The sequence below is a fragment of the Elephas maximus genome, chromosome 3 (assembly GCF_024166365.1).
Source record: "Elephas maximus indicus isolate mEleMax1 chromosome 3, mEleMax1 primary haplotype, whole genome shotgun sequence".
In the NCBI taxonomy this organism is placed as follows: Eukaryota; Metazoa; Chordata; class Mammalia; order Proboscidea; family Elephantidae; genus Elephas; species Elephas maximus.
In genome coordinates, this window is record NC_064821.1 from 74,734,639 (window position 1) to 74,761,703 (window position 27,065).

At 42.2% G+C, this 27,065-nt stretch overlaps 1 protein-coding gene across 1 annotated transcript in view; it reads right to left on the reverse strand.

Moving 5' to 3' along the window:
* CSMD2 (CUB and Sushi multiple domains 2) overlaps window positions 1-27,065 on the reverse strand; it is a 786,100-nt gene that overhangs the window by 324,842 nt on the left and 434,193 nt on the right. The window contains exon 10 of the mRNA XM_049878694.1: window positions 15,217-15,338. Coding sequence (XP_049734651.1) covers window positions 15,217-15,338 — 122 coding nt within the window. The remainder of the gene's footprint in view (window positions 1-15,216; window positions 15,339-27,065) is intronic.

Genomic DNA, 27,065 nt, shown 5'->3' on the forward strand with positions numbered 1-27,065 from the left:
CTGGAGATCTACTTCTGAAAAATCAGCCATTGATAAACCCTGTGGAACATGGCTCTACTCTGACACACACGGGGTTCCTATGAGCTGGAATTGACTAGTTGGAATAAACTGGATGGCAACTGGTCATAAACAGGGGAAGAAAGAACCAGCACACAGGTCCGTCGAGGCCGGGGAAGTGGGGCATGCAGAACAGCTGGCTTGAGCACTGGTCTGCCTGGGGACAGAGTCAGAGGTTGGGTTTTGCCTGGCAGGCCAGAGCAAGCAGTCTAGACTCGATTGGGAAGATTCTGGGAAGCTATTAAAGGTTTTGAGTGGGGAAGTATAAATAATCAGAAGTGGTTTTTAGGAAAGAGAGCTCAGTATCAAGGATGGGCTGGAGGTAGAGAGGCCAACCAGCAAGCTGGTTTAGGGTCCCAGAGTAGGAAAAGGGGTAGTGGGAGCTGGGGTTTGCATGAGCCACTCATGGCAGAGGGTGGGCAGGGGAGAGAGTCTTGGGAACCATACCCCCCAGAACACAGCCAGTTTATCCTGAAAGTCACGGGGGATTGAATAGGGACCATGGAGGACACCCATCCTAGTCTCTGGAGGACATTCCTTGCTTTCTAAGCACTGTTCAGGACTAGCCAAGGATGGGGCTCCTGCCCTGGCAGCCTGTGCTCAATGGCTGTGAGGCTGCAGAGGATCCAACAGCCTAGGGACAATTTACAGGAAGCTGTAGTCCCAGGAGATCTCGACTGAGGTGGCGTTACTCAATAATTGCATTTCTGCAACAGCCTCCCAACTGGGCTCTCTGTCTGTCAGCCATCCTTTACCAAAAATTCTCAGTGCCTCATCATTCCCTAGAGCAGGGTTGACAAACTATGGTCTTTGGGCCAAATCTGGTCCATGGTTTGTTTTGTATGGTCATTCTTGAGTTAAGAATGGTTGTTGCATTTTGAAAGAGTTAGGGAAAAAAAGAAGACAAATACGTGGCAATGATTTTAGGTGGCCCTCAAAGCCTAAAGTACTTAACATCAAACTCCTTACAGAAAAGTTTGCTGACTCCTGCCCTACCTGGTGCAATGGTTTTCCAGCTAGGTTCCCAGGCACACCAGAGTCCCTTAAAGATACTTCAGGGGCCACCAACAAAGGTGGAGAAGGAACCAGAGTGGGTAGGGCCCTGCTTCAAAGATATCCCACTCTGATCTAGTTCATACCTTGGGGTTCTGTGGCACACATGGATAATTGTTTACTTAATGGACCTTTCTCTGTTTGTTTTTGTTGTCTCTGTTAGCTACTGTGGAGTCGGCACCCAACTCGTGGCAACCCCATGAACAACTGAAGGCAATGTTGCCTGGTCCTGCACCATACCCGTGATCAGCTGTGGATCAGACCATTGTGATCCATACGGCTTTCATTGGCTGATTTTTGGAAGTAGATCACCAGCTTCTGCCTAGTTCATCTTAGTCTGGAAGCTCCACTGAAACCTGTTCAGCATCATAGCAACACACAAGTCTCCATGGACAGATGGTGGTGGCTGCGCATGAAGTGCACTGGCTGGGAATCAAACCCAGGTCTCCCATGTGGGAGGTGAGAATTCTACCATTGAACCACCATGCCCTCCTCCCTTTGTTTATTCCTTTCTAAAATAACTGTTTAGAATGTGGCAATGTACCTAGCTAACCCCAGAGCTAAGGACAACTATGTGACAGAATTCTGGGCAACAAGGGTGGGCTAAGGAATAATACAATACATGATCAGGGTTCCTTTTCCTGCCTTTTCCCTAGAACACAGATGTGAGGACAGAGGTGGAACAGGCTTTTTGTGATCATGACAGTGACAGCCACACGCAAAGAACGGCAATGGAGAAAACCAGAAGGTGCTAAAGACATTGTGCATCCTTGAGATGTATTTTGTTTAATCTGTTTTGTTTAAACTTCTGTGGAAGAATTTTTTGCAATTCACAGCCAACTGCAACCTAACTGCTACAGTTTCTAAGGACAAGCTTTTGCCACCAAAGAAGAGTTTGTCAACTTCTGACGTTTAGGATATAGTTAAGCCATAGGCTTATGTGGCTTGCCCCTGCCCCTTTCAGGCTGAGCAGAAGCCCCTTCACCAGGCTCTGCTCCAGTCCTACCCCTCCTATTCCTCTTCAGAGCGTATGTCTGGCTCCTGCGGGCTGGTCTTGGCCCGTTCAGCCTTGGCTTACTAATCCTGCTGCCACTTAGACTACTAGTTCTGTGAAAGGGAAGAAACTCAGTTTTCCTGGGTGCAGCCTGAATGGTGAGTCCTGCCTGGGTCTTGCTGAGGACCCAGGGCAGAACTAGAAAGTCAGCTCTTGGAGTGGGGAGGCTGGAGATCTGAACCGTCAAAAGTTCAAGGAGAGAAGCTTCAAGCATCTTTGAGGAGGGTTTTTGAGGAAGTTGGGAAATAAAGCCCAGAGGCAGAGACTGAGAAATTTCAGAGGTCCTAGAACTTTGGTTACTACCTCAGGTTTCATTTTGGTAGCTCTGAGAACAGTCAAACCCTTTCATTCTTTCATTAATCAGTTAACTAATTACTTAATTAATTCACATATTCATTCAACAGCTCTTCAGCACTTACCAAATGCCAGACTTTGAAGAGGCAATGGTAGGCAAGACATACATGGCTGCTGCCCTCACAGACCTTACAGTCTGGTAGAGGAGACGCATGAGCCAGTACAAAATAGATACAGTGCAACACGTGCCGAAATCAGAGACAGTATGAGGGGCACAAAATCCTGCCTTGTCTTCAGAAATAGAGAAAAGTGTACAGGTGATACCAGTTCTGGGGAAGAAGAATTCAAGAACTGATGCATAAGTGGAGATAACTCTAAAAGGGAAAGGAATCAGATTTCAGAGTAGGAGTAGGCAGGTTAAAGAAATGCCTTGTGCAAATAGTTTGTGCTAGAATACTAACCTAAAGATTGGTGGTTCGAATCCAGCAACCCATAGAAAACAGGCCTGGAGATCTGCATCCACAGAGATTACAGTCAAGAAAACCCTATGGTGCAGTTCTACTCTGTAACGCACAGGGTCACGACGAGTAGGAATCGACTCTGCAACAACTGGGTTAGTTGTCTTGGTTTGGCATTGCCCAGCCCTGAGGAGTCAGGCTGTGGGGCACGCGGGCTGTGGGGCACATTGGGGTAACCTCTTTGATCGCCAGCATCTCGCACAGGGTTCAGCAGAGAGGACATTAGTAAATGTTTGCAGAATGAATAAATGAGTGAACAAATGGACTGCCAAACGCATTCGTGACATTTGCACTAGCCGGTGAGCACCTGCTGGGAGATTTATTTCTCAATTCTTCAGGCTGGCACAGGGAACAGCGACACCGATGATCCCCAAGGAGTGAATAATCAAAATGCTGTTATCTTTGGCTTTGAAGTTCAGGAAATGAGCTTTCCCTTCCCTCTTCCTTCCATACCCCTCCTTTCTCTTACCCTCATGAATATTCTTTCTGTCTCTCCTGCTTTTTCTTCCTTTCTGACAAAGGTGAGTTAACTCTCCTGACCAAATTCAGTGAGGCTTATATGCAAATTGGATCATATGTCTTAAGTGCACACCGAGAAGCTGCAAAAGAAAGGCAGGTATGTGCAGACAGGGTGCACGGATGCAGGTCGGGCTTGGGAACTGAATATGGACATTTCACCAGCCACATCTTGTATGAGGCTGAGCCAAAAGGTCCTAACAGGCAGCAGCCCTGGGGCCACAGCCTGCACCTGTAGCCCAACAGGTGCAGAGCCACACCTGACTGCTGCCTGACACAGAGATGTGTCTCCTCCATCCATCATGAATGCATTCAAACGTTTGCAGAGTCCCTCTTGTGCCCAGCTCTGTGCTTGCTGCAGAAGTACACAGAGCACCATTCCTGCTTTCGGGACACCAGTGATCTAAGGGGGAAAGTGATTCTAAACACGGAACGGCATGATCAGCGCTCCAACAAAAGGCTCTGAGGAAGTGCTGTTGGAGCAGAGGAGGGAGCAACGCCTGGCGGAGTTCTGAACGCTTCTTGGAAGAGGGGGCACTTGGACTGGTCTGGGCATGTGGACAGACAGGGGTCTTAAAGGACCAGGTGTGTCTATGAATCTTAAGGGGCCAGGAGCTCAGTGTGGCTGGGGCTGGGTGGCATAAAGGGAGTGACGGAGGATGGGCCCCGTATGTATCCTCCAGGGAGTTTGTTCTTTATCATATAAGCTTGGCTAGACAGAACCACAAGGGTGCTCTTTAAAAATACATGTTCCAAACACCCACCCCAGACCTACTGAACCAAACATCTGGGAAAAAGGCTTGGGAATCTATGTTTTTATAGTCTCCCTAGATGTTTTTGATGATTAACCATGTTTGGGGAATACTACCGTGGGAAGACTGACTCTAAGGACTAAGCCAGTCCATATGCCCGAGGTGGGGTTAACATTTTCCAAGGACATCCCAATCAAAATGAGAGTGTGGAGGTTGCTTGTGGGATAAGCCGGTACCACTCACCCTGTACTTCTTTTCCCTTTGCCCTGAATCTGCAGAGCATCCAGAAAGATGGGGTTGGGGCATTTTCATTTGTTTTATTCCTGGTATGTTGAGAAGAGATACACCCTTAACCCACCTCCCCAGTAAGTCAGTAAGTTCTTCTTGGTCCCACTGTGTAGAACCATTGCATAGCCTGTAGGTGCTCAGTTAATGCTGGTATCTCGATACAGCTTCTTGGTTATGCCAACACCAGAGCATTTCTGTTTCTTTGGGCCTTCTTCTTGCCCTTGGGGGATGCTAGTCACTGGAACACTCCTAGCCCCCTCCCATGCTCAGCCAGCAGCAGTCCTACAAGGGGCATGGACTTCCAGAAGGATCCTCACGCCCACAATATGCGGGTACTGGGATGCACAATCATCCCACGACTATGAGAAGAATGAGGGGACACACACCCAACTCCACACTGTGCAGGCAAAACTCAACTCCCTTTCCTAACAGGATGCGGTATTTCTTTACCTCCTACTCTGTCTCAGAGCCCTGGTGGCACAGTAGTTAAGAGAACAGCTGCTAACCAAAAGGTCGGCAGTTCGAATTAACCAGCCACTCCTTGGAAACCCTATGGAGCAGTTCAGCTCTGTCCTATAGGGTTGCTATGAGTCAGAATCAACTCGACAGCTATAGGCTTTTTGGGGTTTACTTTTCTCAGAAGAAAAAGTGCCCCCTTCCTTGCGAAGGGAACCCGGGCATTCTCAATCCTACTTCCCTCTTACTTCCTCTAGGACCTCCTTTCAGTCACCAACCTTTTCTCCTACATCTTCACCCTTTTCCTTTGTGCTTGCTCTGTCCTCAGCCTACAAATATTATCAAGTTTCTGAAAAACTGAACAAACTAAACAAAAATGCCAAAGCAGCCCAAACCTTCTCTCCACCTGAGCCCCCTCACCTGCTATTGCCCTTTCTCCTTCTTTGCGTCACCATGAAACTTTTCAGAATGGTCTCCAGAAGCTCACCTCCCAACCATTTGCTCCTCACCCCACTGCTGTCTGCATCTGTCCCCACAGCTCCACGGAAAGGTCTTCTTCCAAGGTCAAAGCTAATGGTCTCTTTTCAGTCCTTACCCAATGAGACCATTTTCAGCATTGCCATCATCAGGCATGGCCTCCTTGGAAACTTCCTCCTTCTATAGCATGGTCCTCTTCTTACTTCTCAGACTGCTCCTGCTACGTTTCTTTCCCTGGATCCCTTCTTTTCTCTGCTCTTTCTTAGGATGGTGTTTCCCATCCATTCTGAACCTTCTTACTCTCTTCACTCTTCCCAAGAAATGCTGTCTGATTTCTTAGGCTTAGACTCCCACCCACATGCTGATGAGATAATACCCAAATGTCTCTCTTGAACCCAATTTATCCAGTTTCTAACCAGTGTATTTATTTACTTTTGATAAACAAAGAGAATTTTACTCTAAAAAGTTAATTTTAAGGTCTAGTAAGATCAATAAAGTGTGTTATACTACAAAGCAATACATGCCTTTTGTACAAACTTGGTAAAGCTTGTCTTACAATCTCAATTTGGGAAAAAGAATCTGTTACTGATTGTTAGCTTAAAAAACCAGTGTAGTTAAATACCACCGGATGTCCCATCTCCCTCTTGACCCCTACATACCATGTTCCTCCTCTTGTGTCTCCTTTTTAAGTCTCCCATTTGTCCATGCCAAAAAGCAGTGAATTATCACTCATTCATTCATTGTGTAAATATTTATCCAGTGCCTACTAAGTGCCAGGCACTGTGTTGGGCACTGGGGATGCAATATTGAATAAAATTACTCCTTCTTCAACTCCCACATCCATTCAGCCACCAAGTCTCATTGGATCCTATAAATCTCTCAAATCTGTCTCCTCCTCCATATTTCCAAAGCCTTGGTTGATGACCTCATTTTTCTTACCTGGGTAACTGCCTCAGCCTCCCAACTAGTTTTGACCCCTCCAGTATCCCTTTTCCAGGGCTTCAAACTCTTTCATTCTGGTTCCAACCCCTGCTGAGAATTTGCATTTCTAAAAAATTCCCAGGTGATGCTAACGCTGCTGGTTAGGGACCAGTTCTGAGAACCACTAGTGGAGTCACCCGAAACCCAACTCACAGCGACCTTATAGGACAGAGCAGAACTGCCCCACGGGGTTTCCAAGGAGTGGTTGGTGGATTCGAACTGTCAACCTTTTGGTAAGCAGCTGAGCTCTTAACCACTGAGCCACCAGTGGTGGTTCTCCAAATTTATTATACATAAGAATCACCTGGGATCTTGTTAAAATATAGATTCTGACTTGGTATACTTAGGGTAGAAATGCAAACCCTCAGCAGGGGTTCGAATGTTCTGAAGCCCTGCTCTTTCCAATCTACTCCATGGCTGTCAGAGTAATCTTTCAAAACACTCAGACCTTATTTCTATTTCTCTGGTTTAGAAGGAGTAACCTTTGTCCTTCCCAAGACTAATCCCAGTGCTGTCAATCTCATCTTCTTTTGTCTACTCCAAAACTTTGTTGTGCACAGCAGCAAGATACAACTATTTAAGCGTATGGGTGTTGGAACCAGAAAGACTGGTTTTAAATCCTGGCTCTGCCACTTACTGGTTACATACTGTGACTAAGTTCCCTAACCTTTAACTCAACCATAATTCAGTTTTTTCATTCATCAAATGGGTCAATTAAAATCCAATTCATTATACTATTAAGAGAATTAAATAAAATATATAGAAAACTTACCTCAGTGCTTGGCACAGAATAAGCATATTGTAAGACATTGTTCCACCATCCATGGTGGTAGCTTGTGTGTTGCATGTCATGACTTGTGTGTTGCTACGATGCTGGAAGCTATGCCACCAGTATGTCAAGTATGAGCAGGGTCACCCATGGTGAACAGGTTTCAGTGAAGCTTCCAGACTAAGAAGACTAGGAAGAAAGGCCTAGTGATCTACCTCTGAAAATCAGCCAGTGACAACCTTATGGATCACAACAGAACATTGTCTGACTCTCTTGCTTTGGATATGTCATCAAGAGGGATCAATTGCTGGAGGAGGGCATTGTATTTGGCGAATTAGAGGGCCAGTGAGGATAAGGGACTGGCAAAATAGCTGCAATGATGGACTGGAACATGCTGGAGATTGTGAGGGTGACATAGGACCAGGCAAAGTTTCATTTCATTATACATAAGGTCGCCATGAGTTGAAAGTTGACTCTACCGTAGCCTTCTATCTATCTATGAAATAGCTATTGTTATTGTCAGCAGTCTAGCCTTTCCACCCTTAAAAATTCTGGTTCAAGATAAAACCAAACCTCTTTGCCAAGCATGCAGGACTCACCAAGATCTGGCCCTGTTTACCTTTCCATCCTTATCTTGATGTAGGCATGCTGAGTTACTTTCAGTTCCAGGAGGCTATTCCAAACCTTCGCCCATGTGTCCCCTTTGAGATTTCTAAGTCTTCTTACCTCTCACCCTGTTCAAATGTCACCTACCCTGAGAAAACTTCCCTGACCTTTCAGTTAGTAGCTCCTTCCCTGGTTTTCCCATAGCACTCTGGGCTGCCTCCATTAGCATTTATCTGTACTCTAGTTTTTTTGTTTATATGCCTGTCTTCCCTCCTATGAGCAAGTTCCTCAAGGGCAGAGATCATATCTCCAGTCAATGACTGAATGAATGATAATCTCATAAAACAGAAAGTGAACTTACAGAGGCCGTGTTTTTTGCTGAAGCAGACGTCTGGAAGGTAAATGGATAGGCAGTCCGCGGACACATGTATAGCTCACCTGTGAGCCAGTTCCTAACAGGGTTAGGAATACAGCATCGGTTTTCCCTGCCATTTGCAGGGAGGCAGTTTTCATTCCTCACTCTTAGATTTTGAGTTTCCATACTGATACCCTCCTTACTGCACTGGATGGATGCTCCCTGTTCTCCTCCTGTTTTCTGTCAGGATGGGGCCCTTTTGAGCCTTTCTGGGCTTCTGTGTCACTACTTAAAGCCCACCAAGAACTCATGGAGATGTGGGAACACCCTTTACACTGCTTGACCCCGAGAGTGTGCTCTTCAGAGGGCCTGGCTTCAAGAACTCACACTGGTGTCACTACCAGGGCAAGGTGAGGAGTAACGTAGATGGGGTCACTGACCTCCACATGCCAGCTAAGGCTAGACCTTCTGAGGGTGAATCAAATGGTTTCTCAGAAACTTCTTGAGCCTCAAGTAGACTTTCCTTTATACTACACCTTCAGGTTCAAAATAAAACAGAGATAAGCATCTTTAACTGCACTCAGGAAAGAGCCCTCAAGGCAACTACTTGATAGATACCCTTATGTTAGCAAGTCCTTCTCCTGGTCTAGCCTCCATCTTCAACCCCTGTGGCTGAAGTATTCTTCCTCATTGACTAGGCTCATCACCAAATGGTTTGAGTAACATGTGAATCTTTCTTTGTAAAATGCTTTTCAGTGGAAATCTATTTTCCATGATTCCAGAACTGTGGCCCTGGGTACTCTGCCCAAAGAATTTTAAAATGCTGTATTAAAAAAAATATATATATCTTTCTACAAGTCAGCAAAAGTTAGTAAGGAATACTCAGAGTCCCACAGAGTCCCAGACATATTGAATATAGGGACCTGGAAAGTGACTCAGAGCGTGAAGTAGTTTTGGTCTTGAGTACATTTTTAAAAACTAGTGAAGTAGAACTTTGGTCTTCAGGGCCTAGTAGCGAAGAGGGACCAGGAACAAAGTTCAGGGTCCACCAAGGTGGGGCCAACAAGGGAGACCCTCCTCTGCATAAAAACTGGGCTAGCCAAGGGCAGAACACTTAGCATAAGGATCAGCTAGAATTAAACCTGTCCTCCTTCTCTTCTGCTTCTACCATCCTGTAGGGGTAGGGTGTCTGGAGGCAAAATGTGTACCTCAGACCTTGACACTGAGTGTACAGAGAACAGAAAATTTCCCCTGAGGTTTCATAACTCTAAGTCACCCTCAGTGGTCAACAACTGAGTAAATCTAAATGGACATTGGCTTTATTACACAATGACAATAATACCTTGCAAGAAAAAGCAAGGTAAAATGAAAATACTGGACACCGTAATGTATGAGATGGGTTTGCAGCCTTCACAATTTCACAATACTTGGGTAGTTGAAAACCTTCATACTGAAATTTAGCCTAAAGAGGTCCCAGGTGGTGGTGTCCCCAGGCACCAGGCAGAAGCAAATGCAAACTCTTTCTGGAGGAATTCACATCCATCCAGGTCTCAGATAATTCCCACAGACAAAGTTTATGGTTATCACCACGTAGTCAAAAAGTACAACACAAAGACAGAAACACAGTTCTGGGAGCAAGAGATGAGAAACAATCGACAATAGAATCAAACTGTCCAAGACTTCAGAGGTTGGCATTAGCAAAAACAACATGAAATAGGTATGCTTAACATATTTAAAGAATTAAAGAAGGATCTAAAAGTATGAGTAAGGAGTAAGACTATTTATTATACATGACCAAGAACATTTGAAAAAGAACCAAACAGTACTTCCTTAAAAGAAAAAAAAAAATTGAAATAAAAATAAACCTTACTGAATGAAGGAAGCCCTGGTGGCGTAGTGGCTAAGAGCTATGGCTGCTAACCAAAAGATTGGCAGTTCAAACTCACTGTGTACTCCTTGGAAACTCTATGGGGCAGTCGGAATCAACTCTACGGCAAAAGGTTTGTTTGTTTTTTAACTGAATGAATGTCATGGATTAAATTATGTCCCCCCAAAATGTGTGTACCAGTTGGGCTGATCCATGATTCCCAGTATTGTGTGATTTTCTGTATGTTGTAAATCCTGCCTCTATGATGTTAATGAGGGAGGATGGGTGGCAGTTGTTAGTGAGACAGGACTCAATCTTTATGATTGGATTTTGTCTTGAGGTAATCTCTTGAGATATAAAAGAGAGAAGCTAGCAGAGGGACAGGGGGCCCTCATGCTACCAAGAGAGCAGTGCCAGGAGTGCAGTGTGTCCTTTGGACCTGAGGTTCCTGTGCAGAGAAGCTCCCAGTCCGGGGGAAGATTGATGAGAAGGTCGACGGAGAGAGAAAGCCTTCCCCTGGAGCTGATGCCCTGAATATGGACTTTTAGCCTACTTTACCATGAGAAAATAAATTCTCTTTGTTAAAACCATACACTTGTGGTATTTCTGTCATAGAAGCACCAGAAAATTAAGACAATGAATTTAACAGAGATTTGACACAACTGAACAGAGAATTAGTGAATATAACAAGAGAGAGAAAATAAGAGACAGAGAATACACAGTAAGAAAGATTAACATGTTTTGTCAGACTTCCAGAAGTAGAAAAGAGAGAAAATCTTTTCCAGTTGAAAAGATAATGGCTAAAAATTTCCCTGAACTGCTGAAAAGCACAATTCATAAATCCAGGAAGCTTAATGAATCTCAAAGTAGGATAAATACAGAAATATCCATACCTAGACACATGAGAATGAAACTGCAGAACACCAAAGACAAGGAAAAGACAATAAAAGCATTTAGGGGGATGCCACACAAAGGGATGGAAATAAGCTGACAGCAACAATGGAGTACAGTGGAATAATATTTCCACGTGCAGGGAGAAATTATTATCAACCGAGAATGGAACATCCAGAGAGAAGGAGCGTTCTTTCAAAAACAAGGGGTAAGTGAAGACATTTTAATACAAACAAAAAACTAGGAAAGTTTGCCATCAACACAAAAAGAAATTCTAAAATATATTCTCTGGACAGAAGAAATATGATTCCAGGGAGAAGAACTGACATGCAAGAAGGAATGGTGAACAAAGAAGTGGTCAAAATCTGAGTAAACCTAAATGGACACTGGGTTTATTACACAATACAATAATGCCTTGTGAGAAAAAGCAAGGTAAAATGACAATGCTGGACACCATAGCGCACGGGTTGGGAGAGGAAAATTAAACTTATAGTGTTCTAAGATCCTTGACTTCTTAGTAGAAACATAAAATTATTGTTTAATGTTAGCTATCATTAAGAATGCATACTCATATTTCTAGAGTATTTTAGGTAACAGTTAAAGAACAGAATGATGTGTATATTTTGAATGGCCAAAATCTTTCAGTTAACAGGTAGATTGTTTGACCGAAATCTTTTTTTTTAAATTCAGCTATTTACAAAACTTATATAAAACTTAAAGAAGCGAAAGGTTGAAAATATAAGAACAGAAAAAGATCTATTAGAAAAAGACCAAAAGAAAGCTGATATACCAGCTGCAGGGTAGGGGGAAGCTTTAAGGTAAAAAAAAAAAAAAAAAAAAAATTACTAGAGATAGAGTCATTACATTCGATTTTTTTTTAAAAAAGATCCGATTCTCAACTTGCATGCTGTAATAACTTAATCACAAAATACATAAAGCAAAAACTGACAGAACTTGAGTGCTAATAGACAAATCACCATTGTAGTGGGAGATTATAATATTCCTCTTTCTTTAGTTTATTGATCAAGAAGACAGAAAAAAGGACTAATGGACCACATCTACCATGGCCTCCACCAGACTGAGTCCAGTACAACTAGATGGTGCCCGGCTGGCTACCACCACTGACTGCTTTGACAGGGATCACGATAGAGAGCCCAGAGAGAGCTGGAGAAAAATAGGACAAAATTCTAACACAAAAAGAAAGGCCAGACTTGCTGGCCTGACGGAGACTGGAGAAACCCTGAGTGCGACCCCTGGACACCCTTTCAGCTCAGTAATGAAGTTGCTCCTGAGGTTCATCGTTCAGCCAAGATTGGACAGGACTGTAAAACAAAACAAGACTAAAGGGGCATACCAGCCAAGGGGCAAGGACTAGAAGGCAGGAGGGAACAGGAAAGCTGGTAATAGGGAACCCAAGATTGAGAAGGGAGAGTGTTGACATGATGTGTGGTTGTTAACTACTGTCATAAAACAATATGTGTACTAACTAACTGTTTAATGAGAAATTAGTTTGTTCTGTAAACCTTCATCTAAATTACAATAAAAAAAGAAAAAAAATACATAAAATAAATCACTGAGGACATAAAGGATATAAACACAACTAACAAGCTCTATTCAGTTGACATACTGGAACATGATGACTGCAAAACAGTTTTTTTTTTCCTTCCAAGCACACATAGGGTATGCATGAAAAATGACCATTTCTGGTCCATAAAATCAACTCAAATACAGATAGCAGTCTCTGATCTCAAACTTCAGAATCAGTAGCAAAAAGAGAGCTAGAAAATTCTTTTGTTTGGAAATTAAATTAAGAAATCCTTCTAAATAATCTATGGTTGACAGATGAAAGAATGCTGAAAAATAGAAAATATTTAGAACTAAGCTATGACAGAAATGGTATATAAAAAAACCTGTGGGAATGTAGTCAAAGTAGTCCTTAGGGGGAAATTTACAGCCTTAGTTGCTTAAATAAGATTGAATAATAATAACCTAAGCATCAAAATTAAGATGCTAGGAAAAGAACTGCAGAATAAATCCACATACAATAGAAGGAAGAAAATAATAAAGACGAGAGCAGAAATTGATGAAATAGAGAATGTATTAAAAGGAGTATTAACAAAACCAAAAGTTGCTTATTTGTAAACAGACAAAACATGAAACCTCTTGTATCACTGATTTACAAAAAAAAAAAAAAGACGATACAAAATTAGGAATGAAAAAGAGAACAGAAATACAGCAACAGCAGGATTAAAATATAATAAGCAATAGTATGGACAACTTTATATCCAATAAATTTAAAAGCTTAGTGGAATGGACTCTAGAAAAAAAAAGATACCCTATGTAATTCTTTAGCTCTTAAAAGTATTAAATCTATAGCTTAAAATCTTCCAACAAAGGCAACATCAGACCCAGATAGTTTTACTGGAAAGTAAAAAAAAAAAAAAAAAAAAAAATTTTTTTTTTTTATCACCAAAGTTTCAAGGCATAAGTTACTCTGATTTTCCACTAATAACTCCACAGGATAGAAACATTCTCTAAGTCATTTTATGAGTCTAGCAGTATCTTGACACAAAACTCTGGCAAAAGCAATAAGAAAAAAAAAAAGTTGTGGGCTAATTTCACTAATAAAATAGATGTAAATTACTAAACAAAATATTAGCAAATCATGTATAGGTATGCACAAAAATGATAATAATAAATGACCAAGTTGGGTTTATCCCAGGAATGTAAGGCTGGCTTAATATTAGAAAAATCAATCAATGTAATTCACCAGGTTAAGAGAATAAAGGAGGAAAATCATATGATTGTATCAATACATGCAGACGTTACTTGATAAAATTCAATATGCATTTGTGATAAAAGCTCTTAGTAAATCACGGTTATAAAGGAGCTTCCTCTATCTAAAAAGGAGTATTTACAAATTAAAAAAGAAACAAACCCCTTAATATTATACTGAATGAAGAAACAATAAAAAACATTCTATTTAACATCAAACAATAACAAGGGTGCAGTCTATCACAATGATTAAACATTATACTGAAAGTTATAGCCAGAACACGGCAGCAAGAAAAAGGGGGGGGGGGGGGGAGGTATAAGGATTGGAAAGGAATAAACAAAACCATCTTTCTTTGCAGAAGATGATTGCCTATGTAGAAAACCCCAAAGAATTCACAGATAAATTATAAAGAGTTGTTCTGTACAAAAACCAAAATATTGAAATCAATTGCATTGTAAACACCAACAAGAAACAGCTAGAAAATGCTATTTAAAAAGATATGGTTCATGACAGCAACAACAAATATAAAACGTGTATCTAGGAGTAAATACACTGGAAAATGTACAAGATCTGCAATGGGAAAAAATTATTCAGTTTTACTGAAAGACACTAAAGAAGTCCTAAATAAATGGAGAGATGTACCACATTCATGGATTGGAAGACTCGACAGCATAAAGACATCAGTCCTTCTACAATTGATCTATAAGCCAAAACCAAACCTGTTGCTGTGGAGTCAATTCTGACTCCTAGCAACCTTATAGGACAGAGTAGAGCTGTCCCATAGTGTTTCCAAGGAGCAGCTGGTAGATTCACACTGCTGACCTTTTGGTTAGCAGCCTGAGCTCTTAACCACGGATCCACCAGAGCTTGCAATTGATCTATAGTTTTGATATAATTGTAATAAAAATTCTAGCAGGTTATTTTGTGGGTTTTGACAAGAGAGAGTAAAGGGCATGTCATGAAAAAAAAAAGAAACTAAAGGGGAAATAAACATGAAACAAGTACACAGCAGTGCAAAACTCCACACAACGCAGACCAACGTTTGAGACATAATTTTGAGTGATGTTGATGAAGAATATATACAACATGATTACATTTACATGCAGTTAAAATGCTGGTATACTAAACAATGCCTACTTAGGAATAGACACTTAAGTAATAACTATCAAGAGCAAAGAAATGATAATCACAGGATTGAGATGCACGGTTACCTCCGAGGGTACGGGGAATGGAATGGGATTGGTGACAGAAATGCATCACAAAAGTAACTGTGATGGTTACTTCTTAAACTGGGAGATAGCTACACAGGTGTTTGTTGTATTGATCTTCTTTATATTTAATAAATATGTTTTTTATCTACTTGATATTTAATTTAAAAACATTTTTTAAGAATTATCTCTGGAGACCCCACCACGAGTATGTTTGGGGTTTCAAGGCCCTCACAGACCAAGTGCCCCCAGGCCAGTCCTGCCCCCAGGATACCCTCCCAGTCCCGGAGAGCCTTACCTTGGCAGGGTTGAGTGCTGTGATGACCCACACACAGTGTGCATTGTTGTCATACTGAATGGGGAAATTGGGGGAGGTGATGATGCCCGACGGACCTCGAAGGTGGGCATCGCACATTCGGGCTGTAGAGAGGAGATGGAAGAGAAGCCTTTAATCTACACTAGGTCCAGCTTCCCTCCCCACCTCCTGCTCCCATCCCAGGAGAGATTGAAGTCTATACAGTCCCACCCCAGACATAACCTTCTGCTTCTTGTGCCCTTTCCCCACAGTTCCCAGCCCGAAAAGGGAAGTCAGAGTTCCTGGAGCCCATGTGCCCCGTCCCGCTGTGCTGTACAGGCAATGATGAACTTCCACAGGCAGCCTAAGCAACCTGGACCCCAACCCTGTCCCTGTCCCCACTGTGACCAGCAGCTTACTACTCATGTTGACCTAAAGCTGGGTGGGCAGGGACAGCCCCAGGCACCTATGGGCCTGCTAAGCAGAGAAGTCCTACCTGTGCTCATCTGTTTTAATTTCACATTTACACTCCAGTTTTCTAAAAATAATTAAGCTCTGCTCTAGACCAAATCTGTTTAGCTAGGTCTCTGAAGCCTCATCTGATCCTGCAAGCCCCCAAGTCTACATTTTGCAACCCTTCAGGCCTCCTGAGGTAGAATTTCAGGATGTCCTTGCCCAGGCCGCACCATGAGGTCTCAGAAAGTCTGTGTCCAAGGACTCTGCCGAGGTTACTGGCTCAGCCCATTGAGGGGGACCCAGAGTGATTTCAGTGCCCATCACCTGTTTCCCAAATCCCTCCCCATACTCAGTTCATGCCTGGAACAGGCTTTTGACAGGAAGCATAAAGATGAAAGGTGAATTAGAAGAAGTACTCTACTCGAGTAGATATAAAGTGTTATCAATCACAGCTTAATCTAATTAAGCTCTTTAAAATAGCTTCTAAACTAATTAGATTAAGTAGTGATTGATAACAGTTAAGGTACTACATTGTACCTGGGTGTTTGCTTTCTTTAAAAATATGTTCTTTAGTTCTGGACACTCCATTCTTCAATGTTGTTGTTGTTAGGTGCCGGCGAGTGGGTTCCAACTCATAGCTACCTATATACAACAGAACGAAACACTGCCCAGTCCTACGCCATTCTCACAATCATTGCTAGGCTTGAACTCATCATTGCAGCTACCGTGTCAATCCATCTTGTTGAGGGTCTTCCTCTTTTTCACTGACCCTCTACTTTGTACCAAGCATGATGTCCTTCTCCAGGGACTGGTTCCCCCCGGTAACATGCCCAGAGTATGTCAGACTAAGTCTCGCCATCCTTGCTTCTAAGGAGCATTCAGGCTATACTTCTTCCAAGACAAATTTGTTCATTCTTCTGGAACTCTATGGTATATTCAATATTCTTCACCAACACCATAACTCAAAGGCATCAATTCTTCTTGGGTCTTCCTTATTCATTGCCCAGCTTTTGCATGCATATGAGGCAACAGAAAATACCATGGCTTGGGGTCAGGCACACCTTAGTCCTCAAAGTGACATCTTTGCTTTTCAACACTTGAAGGAGGTCTTTTGCAGCAGATTTGCCCAATGCAATACGCCATTTGATTTCTTGACTGCTGCTTCCATGGGCATTGATCGTGGACCCAAGTAAAATGAAATCCTTGACAACCTCATTATTTTCTCCATTTATCATGATGTTGCTTACTGGTTCAGTTGTGAGGATTTTTGTTTTCTTTAGTTTGAGGTGTAATCCCTACTGAAGGCTGTAGTGTTTGGTCTTCATCTGTAAGTACTTCAAGTCCTCTTGGCTTTCGGCAAGCATGATTGTGCAGTTTGCATATTGTGGGTTGTTCTTCTTCATATAGCCCAATTTCTGCAATTATTTGTTCAGCATACAGACTGAATAAGTATAGTGAAAGGATACAACCCTGACACACACCTTTCCTGATTTTAAACCACGCAGTATTCCCTCGTTCTGTTCAAGTGACTGCCTCTTGGTCTATGTAGAGGTTCCTCAGGAGCACAATTAAGTGTTCTGGGATTCCCATTCTTTGCAATGTTATCCACAATTTCTTACAATCCACACAGTCTAATACCTTTGTATAGTCAATAAAACACAGGTAAACATCTTTCTGGTATTTTCTGCTTTCAGTCAAGATCCATCTGAAGTCAACAATGATATCCCTTGTTCCAAGTTCTCTTCCGAATCCAGTTTAAATTTCTGGTAGTTCCCTGTCGATGTACTGCTGCAACTGTTTTTGAATTATCTTCAGCAAAATTTTACTTGTGTGAGATATTAATGATATTGTTCAATAATTTCCCCATTACACTGGATCACCTTTCTTTGGAAGGAGCATATATATGGATCTCTTCCAGTCGGTTGGCCAGGTAGATGGCTTCCAAATTTCTTGGCATAGACATGTAATTGCATCCGGTGTTGCATCCATTTGTTGAAATATCTCAATTGGTATTCCATCAGTTCCTGGAGCCTTGTTTTTTTTTTTTTTTTTTTTACCAAAGCCTTCAGTGCCACTTGAACTTCTTCCTTCAGTACTATGGATTCCTGAAATGGTTGATGCCAACCAACTCTTTTTGGTACAGTGACTCTGTATTCCTTCCATCTTCTTTTGATGATTCCTGAATGGCTCAACTTTTTGCCCACAGAATCCTTCAATATTGCAACTTGAGGCTTGAATTTTTTCTTCAGTTTTTTCAGCTTGAGAAATGAAGAGCGTGTTTTTCCCTCTTGGTTTTCTAAGTCCAGATCTTTGCACATTTCACGATAATACTTTGCTTTCTTAGAGTCACTCTTTGAAATCTTCCATTCAGCTCTTTTATTTAATCATTTCTTCCATTTGCTTTAGATACTGTACAATAAAGGGAAAGTTTCAGAGTCTCTTCTGACATTTTGACCTTTTCATTCTTTTCTTTTTAATGACCTTCGCTTTCTTCATGTATGACATCCTTGATGTCACTCTACAACTCATCTGGTCTTTGGTCATTAGTGTTCAATGCATCAAATCTATTCAGGTGAGATACACTCAAGGTTGTACTTTGTGTCTTGTGGATTTGTTTTTATCTTCTTCAGATTCAACTTAAACTTGCATAGAGCAACTGATGGTGTGTTCCACAGCTGGCCCTTGGCCTTTTTCTGGCTGATGATATTGAGCTTTTCCATCATCTCTTGCTACAGATGTAGTTGATTTGATTCTTGTGTATTCCGTTCAACAAGACTCACGTGTACAGTCACCATTTATTTTATTGAAGAAAGGTATTTCCAATGAATAAGTCATTGGTTTTGCAAAATTCTATTATGCAATCTCCAGCATCGTTTCCATCACCAAGGCCATATTTTCCAACTACTGATCCTTCTTTGTTTCCGACTTTCACTTTCCTATCACCAGCAATTTATCAATGCATCTTGATTGCATGTTTGATCAATTTCAGACTGCAGAAGTTGGTAAAAATCTTCAATTTCTTCATCTTTGGTATTAGTGATTGATGCACAAATTTCAGTAATATTTGTATAAACTGGTTTGCCTTGTAGTCATATGGATATTATTCTGTCACTGACAGCATTGTATTTCAAGATAGATCTTGAAATTTTTTTTCTGAAATGACTTTGATGCCATTCCTCTTCAATTTGTCATTCCTGGCATAACAGACCATATGACTGTCCTATTCAAAATGACCAATACCTGTCCATTTCAGCTCACTACTGCCTAGGATGTCAATCTTCAAGCATTTCATTTCATATTGCCAATTTTCAATTTTCCTTGATTCACTCTCCATAAATTCCATGTTCTGATTACTAATGGATGTTTGCAGCTGTCTCTTCTCATTTCGAGTCATGCCACATCAGCAAATGAAGGTCCCAAAAGCTTTACTTCATCCACATCATTAAGGTTGACTCTACTTTGAGAAGGCAGCTCTTCCCCGTCATATTTTGAATGCCTTCCAACCTGAAGGGCTCATCTTCTAGCATTATATCAGACAATTTTCCACTGCTATCCATAAGGTTTTCACTGGCTGATTTTTTGTCAGAAGTCGATCGCCAGGTCCTTCTTCCTGGTTTGTCTTCATCTGGGAGCTCTACTGAAATCCATCCACCAGGGGATTTGAATACCAGTGGGATGACTTCCAATATCACAGCAACACGCAAGCCACCACAGTACCACAAACTGACAGACAAGTGGTGGATTCTTCAATGTTAGCACACAGCTATTTTAATAAAGAGCTTTATGAGCCTGTTCTGTTGCTACCCACATGGCAATTTATCCTAATTGCAGGCAAAGTGCTTAACAGTAAAGAAATAGTGAGCAAATGCAACAAGCCTAAGTATATAAAATGAAAGTGGTGTCAAACCTGGTTTCCTCTGACAGGCAAAATATCGTAGGCCTCCTCTCCCTGAGTGGACAGGGCTATGATAAACCTTTCCCAGGAAATCCTTCCTAGAAGGGTCTGGGAAGCAGCTCCCCAGCTCCTCAAGATAATTCATCTCTTCTCATTTCATGAACTCATTCCTGTACTCACTCATTCTAACATTTATTGAGTGCCTATTATGAGCTAGACAGTGTGGGAAGAGAAAAATGTCTGAGACGCAACCATTCCTCTGTGAGGGGTCACAGTCAGGTGGAGGATATAGGTGTGAAAACAATTACACAAAAGCAAAGCAAGTGTTGTCAGAGTTATTGTCAAGAGTCCATTGGATCAGAATTGCTTGCATTTCTGAAGGCATTCTCGTGCCCCTCCTTCCGTGAGAATGGTTCTACTGACGGCTCAGCCCAGCCTTGCACCCAAAGGATCTGCTTCTCCCTTGGCCTGAGCTCAAATCAGTTGAGTCAAGATGGAACAAATCCCTAAAAGGACCCTCTCCCCCACTCCCCTTGTGTGCAACTGATTGCTCCTTTATCCTGTGTTGAGAAACACTTAAATTCATAGATTGCACTCGATATACCTGGGCATGGAGGCAGGTGGAGTGGTGAGGATGGCATAGGCTTTGGGGTTTACCAGATGACCCTTTGTGTTTAAGCCCACTTACTTGTTGCGTAAGTCTGGATAAGTTATGAAACCCTTCTGCTCCTGTTCTTACTCTATGAAATGCAGCTGGTGAGATCCACCTCATCATATTATGGTGAGGATGAAATCATGTAAGATGATGGATGTGAATCCTCAGCCCAGTGTCTGGGATGTAGTCACCATTCAGCAAAAGTGAGTCCAGTCTCAAGGTCGACCCATTTCACTAGGCTTGGGGTTTCTGTTTAGCTCTTTTTCTACTTTTCTGAAATTTCTTTACATAGGTTTTTCTTCCCCTCTCTGACCACACTTGAGACTGACATTACTAAACAAATTAGAATAAGATGATCAAAACCAAAAACATGATCCCATCCCACTTTTGCAAAGAGGGCCTGTAGCTTCAGAATCCTAGCCCTTCAGGAAATCCTCATAAATCTCTATCAGGGCCACCTTACACCTCTTCTGTAAAGTCTTCTGTAAAGTCTGTGCTGCCAAAAGCCCTCGGATTTAGACTAAATTTATCCTGTACTTGTTTCCAAGAATTAGGTGGTATTTGCAGTCTGTTGAAACATGCTGAAGGTAATTAGATAGAACAGGTCAAAAAGACATTTACCACTTTAAGGGTTTAGAGAGGTTTAATTAAAATATTATAATCTGCAGGTAGTTAGTATGTAGCACTTTCATTTGGGTTCAGAAGGGAGCACGAACTACTTCTTTCCACTGCTCTCCAGTCAAGGTCAAAAAGTCAGGGGGTCTGTAAACAGACTGACTTCCCCCTGCGCAGCCAAATCCTGGGGTCTCACCAAGAGTGTATGGCTCAACACTGCAACCCCCATGGACTGGCAAAATGGTAGGTACTCAGACAACGTCTAGATAAATGCATGAACACATGTCTATGTTTCTGTAGTTGCCTTTTCCCATTGGCTGCTCTTTTCTATAGCTTTCAGGGGAGACTTTTATGGGACTTTCCATATCTGAGCTCCACAGCCACTCCCACTCTTCCCCTGAACATCACTATCCAATATAATGAGGGACAGTATCCCAGGAGACCTTAGGGAAATTTCACGTATAGACAGTTCTTACACCAAAACAACAACTTAGCACCAAAGAAGGGAATTCCTCCAGATGCAAGTGCCCCTGGTCTCTTATCTTCTCCCCAGATCTTGTTCCCACACTCTTCCATGCTGCCTTCCTTTGCTTCTCCTACCACTGGCCTCCCTCCCTACCCATTCTACAGTCTTCTGGAACTACCTTCTCACCACCAATTCTAAGGCAAACGAAGCCCCGAATATCTGCAACACCTTTCAGCACTTCTTCCTCCAACTCCTGTTTAATTTAAGCCCATATTCTCTCACCCTCCATTATTTCTTCCCACAAACATTTGCTAAACTACCACAGGAACTCTTCTCTGACCTCACTGAGACCACCATTCTACTGATACCAGAATCTCTCTCTACCCACTAACTCTCTCCTGTCTTCTGTCCTACCCAACTTAGATCTCAGGGTTCAACATTACGATCACTTTCTTGTAAGTTCTCCCAAATCCTTGCCCCTTTCCTCTTTTATCAGTAGCCTGGAAAACATCAATTGTGAATAAATCCCTCCATCTATATTCTCCACACCTGGCCTGTATAGTTGAGCTTTTCTGGAGAAAGCCACACACATAGGAAGAATGATGTCACTATGAATTCATGATTAAACCATTGCCATCGAGTCAATTCCAACACATAGTGACCCTATAGGACAGAGCAGAACTGCCCCACAGGGTTTCCAAGGAGCAACTGGTGGATTCGAACTGCTGACCTTTTGGTTAGCAGTCGAGCTCTTAACCACTGTGCCACCAGGGTTGATTACCACCTCAAAAGGATCCTAGATATTGCCCAGTGATCCTACTATTTAGCTCTATTAAGTTTACTGTCTCACTCTGCTCAAAGACTCTTTCATGCTTACTACACATCCCTCGTGCCACTCACTCTTCTTTCCTCCCCCTACTCTCAGTTGATGACCTTGCCTCACTCTTTGTGGAGAAAACAAAAGCCATTTGGAAGACACACCCTCTGTCTCATCCTCCAACTCTACAACCCTGTCTGCTATGTGCTCATCATCTTCCTCTTTGCTTCTGTTACAACAGAGGAGTGGTCTCTTCTCCTCTTAGAGTCCAGCCCTCCTCATGAGATGTGGTACCTCTGCCCTCTTGCCATCTTAAGATCAACCATGTCCACAGCCACACCCAGGGCCTTGCTGTCCTGGGAACGAGGAGAGTCCATCTCTGAGATCTTAAGCTCAGCCATCCAATTCTTTACACCACTGCTCAAGCTCCTAGTGACGTGACTTCAATCTCAATGTACCTGCTGTTCTCTATGGTAGGCCCTTCCAGTCCCCTGGCTCCAATTCCCTCCTGTTCTTGTTTCACTACCCAGTCTGGACTACTCAAGACCAATCACAATGCTTTCAGCTCCCTCAGACTCTCTTATATCTGCTTGGATAAATGGCTGCCTTTGATCAAGCCTAATATCCTTCTTTATTCTTCATCCTGGGTGCCCTGGGGCTACCAGAAGTATGGTGGTATCACCACATTCATGGGTGTCATAATAATTGAATCTTCACCCCAAATCAGTCCTTTCATGTCTTTGTTCAGTCCCCTCACCAATTTCTTGCAAAGGCAACATCAACTATTTGCCACTCAGTTGAGCCATTTAAGCCCAATGGTTACTTTTCAGTCATATATACTTGACCTCTCTGGACTATCTGATCCTACTGAAGCTTCTCTGTGAAACTCGCATTCGTTGGCTTCCATGACTCCACTTGGTCTTCTTCTACCTCTCTGACTCACCCTTTTCAGCCATTAACTCCTTAAAAATAGTTGTTCAAATCTGAGCAAAGTGTATATGGACTTTCTTTGCATATTTCCTGCAACTTTTCTGAGTTGAAAATCATATCAAAATAAAAAGTTACCCCAAAATGGGAAGGTAGAAGTAAGAGTTGTTTTCTGCATCACTCCATCCAATATATTGATGCCAAAGAATGTCCATGTTCAATTTTTAAGTAGAAGTAGGACAGAGACTTTGAAGTCAGGGTTTGATTCCTGGCTCAAGTTATTAGCTTTGTGCCCTTGGACAAATAGCTGACTGCTCTAAGCTTCAACTAAACATAAAATATGGTTATTGCTGCTTTCCTCATAAAGAAATAATGAAAAATGTCTACTGCAGTGTTTTATACAATATAAATGGCTTAGCGAATGGGAGCACTAAGCATTAGCACATACAGGTAAGGGGCTCAGACATTCTAAAGGGCTGGAGAAATGGGTGATGTGTTCTAGGGCAGTCACGTGTCACCTAGGAAGAATAAATAGAGGAGAGAAAAGAGGAAGGGATAAAAACACAACTCTGGATGACACTGTGTTTAAGGGACAGGCCCAGGAAGTTGACCCATTGAAGGCCACCAAGAAAACCAGACCAGTTCTTGCCTTTGAGTCAATTCTTCCTTATGGCGACCTCATGTGTGTTAGAGTAAAACTATGCTCCACAGGGTTTTCAATGGCTGTGATTTTTTGGAAGTAGATCACCAGGCCTTTCTTCTAAGGCACTTCTGAGGGGATTTGAACCACCAACCTTTTGATTAGTAGCCGAGCACTTAACCATTTGTATCACCCAGGGACCTTGAAGGAAGGCAACCACCTGTAACTGTCACATAATTACTATGGTATTTAACATAGTCTGGTTTGTGCAATATTTCCCATGTTACTCCCCCATTTTATAGATGAGTAAGAAGATTCAGAGCATTTCAGTGATTTTTCCCTGTGCTACATGGTTTGTGGCGGAGCCCTGGTGGTGCAGTGGTTAAGAGCTTGGCTGCTAATCAAAAGGTCAGCAGTTAAAACCCACCAGCTGCTCCTTGGAAATCCTATGGGGCAGTTCTACTCTGTCCTATAGGGTTGCTACGAGTTGGAATCGACTCAACAGCAATGGGCTTTTTTACATGATTTATTAATGGCAAAGTTGGAACTTGAACTTGGGTCTCTGATTCCCAAGTCTGGTATTCTAGCCACCAAAAAGCTTTTATTCTAAATAGCAGAGAAAAATACACACAGAAAATAGTGGTTTAACCACAAAGGGAAAATAGCATGTGGTTTGCTGTTAATTATCTTCGAGTTAATTATCTACTCTGTGAATCACCAACTTTAAGTAGCTCGCCTGGGGCTGGGTACTCAGTCCCTGTCTTCACTCAACATCAGCTTTTGGTTGCAATAAACCAGATCTCCTGGTTGTCCATTTGGTCCTCTTCTCTACACCAGTGGTTTTCAAAAACAGTGTTCCCTGAGCCCCTGGGGTTCCTCAGAGGTGGTTTAGGGCTGCTGAGAGCAGTGAAGAGGGGGCAACTCCAAATCTCCCACCCCTAACTCAATCAGAGAAGCTCCCCTTACATCTGCTTTATTTGCTGGACTTCTGCAAAAGCTCATGTTTAAATATTGGACTCCGTATGTAAAGTAAGTCCAAAAAGCCCTATAATGATTGCACCATCTTGCCTCCATCGGGGCTGAAAAGAATTGGTATAACGGTGTTCCATGTTGCCCTCAATTGCTCTTGGATGATAAAATTTTCTAAGAGTCAAATCAGAAGCTTATTTCTTCTGGTGGGAGGGAAAGAAAAGAAAGGCATATGAATATCTAATTTCCAAATTCCAAAATGAGGGCACAGCCCATAGTGTTCATTCATTTCAATCTCTGATTCATTCAGGTGGTCCTCAAACATTTGTCGAGACCTATTATTTGCCAGGCCCCGTGTTTTAGTAGATTTAATTGTGTGGAAAATGAATATTTAAAGTCAAATCATATTTTAAATGCATTAGAAGAAAAATAATACCCCTATGTATGGTAGCGAACCTTTTTAGAATGCAATCTTTTGGTACCCTGATTCTTAGTGGTGCTATTGTGGAATTTAAAGAGTTTTATCTCTTTTTTCCCCCTGTAAGTGGGGTTCACATAAACTCTCCTAAAAGTCATAATTAGAATAGTGACTCTGATTAAAGACAAAAGGTATAAAGGTAGAAATCTTCAAAACTGCCAAAACAAAGGGGTGCCTGAATCTTATATCTATGCCAGCCTTTGGCTTTCAGGGAAGCCCAGGACCGATCATCCAAATCCAAACGCAGGAGCCTAGGCTTCCTCTCCTTCTCCCTCATAATGACCCATGGAATAGAACACAAGAGGAGAGAAAAGCAGGAAGATAAACCTGTACTGAGAATCTACTCTCCCCTAGAGATGGTGCCTGCCACTTGCTATAATTTGACTTTAAATGTTACAATCTCTGGGCAGGGTAGGTTTTATTTTCCTCAATTCACAGATGAGGGCTGTGTGGCTCAAAAAGATGAAGGAGTCCACCCACAGCCACCAAGATAACAGGTGGCAGAGTTGTCATTTAGATCAAAGCCTGTATGACTCCCAAACTATGCAATTGGATTATGATTGGATCAGACAGTGAGGAAATAGGTTCCTAAAAGAACTCATAGTGACTAGAGGCTAAGGGTTTGGTATGGGGGCTTGGACAAGCTATACCCCAACAGTGCTCAGTAGTTTAAATCATACATATGGGCACATAAGCCTTGCAGACACACTGGTATCATTTCTAAACGAGGACCGTCATGTTCATTGCCTCTTCTAGTCCTTGCGGTAATACCGTGAAATAATGCTTTATTATTACTGACTTTTAGAAGGAAAAAAAGAGATTTAGAGAGGTGAAGTTTCTGGCCCAACAACACCCAGCTAAAAAGTGACGCTGCTTTGATTTGAACCCAGCTCTGCCTGTTTTCCATGGTTTTCCCCCTGCTTCACGCTGGTAGGGAGCTAATGCACTTGGCTGCTAACTGAAAAACTGGAGATTTGAGTTCACCCAGAGGTACCTCAGAAGAAAGGCTTGGTGATTTACCCCCCAAAAATCAGCCATTGAAAACCTTAGGCAGCAGAGTTCTACTCTGACACACATGGGGTTGGCACGAGTTGGAACAGAATTGATGCCAACTGGTTTTGTTTTGTTTTGATGAAGGCAGGGGATTGAATAAGATAATGTGCATGGAGGGAGAAAAAAAATTTAGCTTAGTGCTTAGCGAAAGAGGTAGTGAGAATCCAGAGTCCTGTGGATCAAAATCGTTGCAGGTGGTTTGAATGGGGCAGAGGACATATCTGGAGAAAAAGATGGGCTTACGACTTGACTATGAACTTCTTCCCCACCTTTGGCATATTCATGTAAACAGCCACCATTACTAAAAAAAATCTCTTCCTCCAATGAAATAATCTTGGGGAGAGATCAGATCTCACTGCCACCTGAAGGCATTGTTATTCTGGCTTCTCAAGAGGAATTCTGAAATCAAAGACTGGCACAGGAGTCTTTCCTGGTCCTCAGACTTGATAATTCTGTGTCTCTCCACATAGCTGGTGTCTTGGCTCCACAGAATTGGAGTGATGTACCAGTCGATCATTCACTCATCCAATCATTCATTCAACACATTATTGAGCACCTACTATGTGCGGGGCCCTGTTTGAGGCAGTGAAGTGAACAAAAGTCCTTGCTCTATAGAGCTTATAATCTAGCATGTAGATATTTGCTTTTCTGTCTAGCACTTCCCAATTCCTAAAGTGTATCCATATCTACAACTCCATTTGACCTTGACATTAAACACAAGATGGTCAGGGTAGTGCTGTTACCTACATTATTATTACAGGTAAGGAAATAGGCCAGGCTAAATCAGTAATTTGCCCAATTGCCCATGGCTAGGTGAGTAAAGCTGAGAATTTACTCAAGAATTCTTTTGTTTGATTTTATTTTTAATGGTACCTATGTAG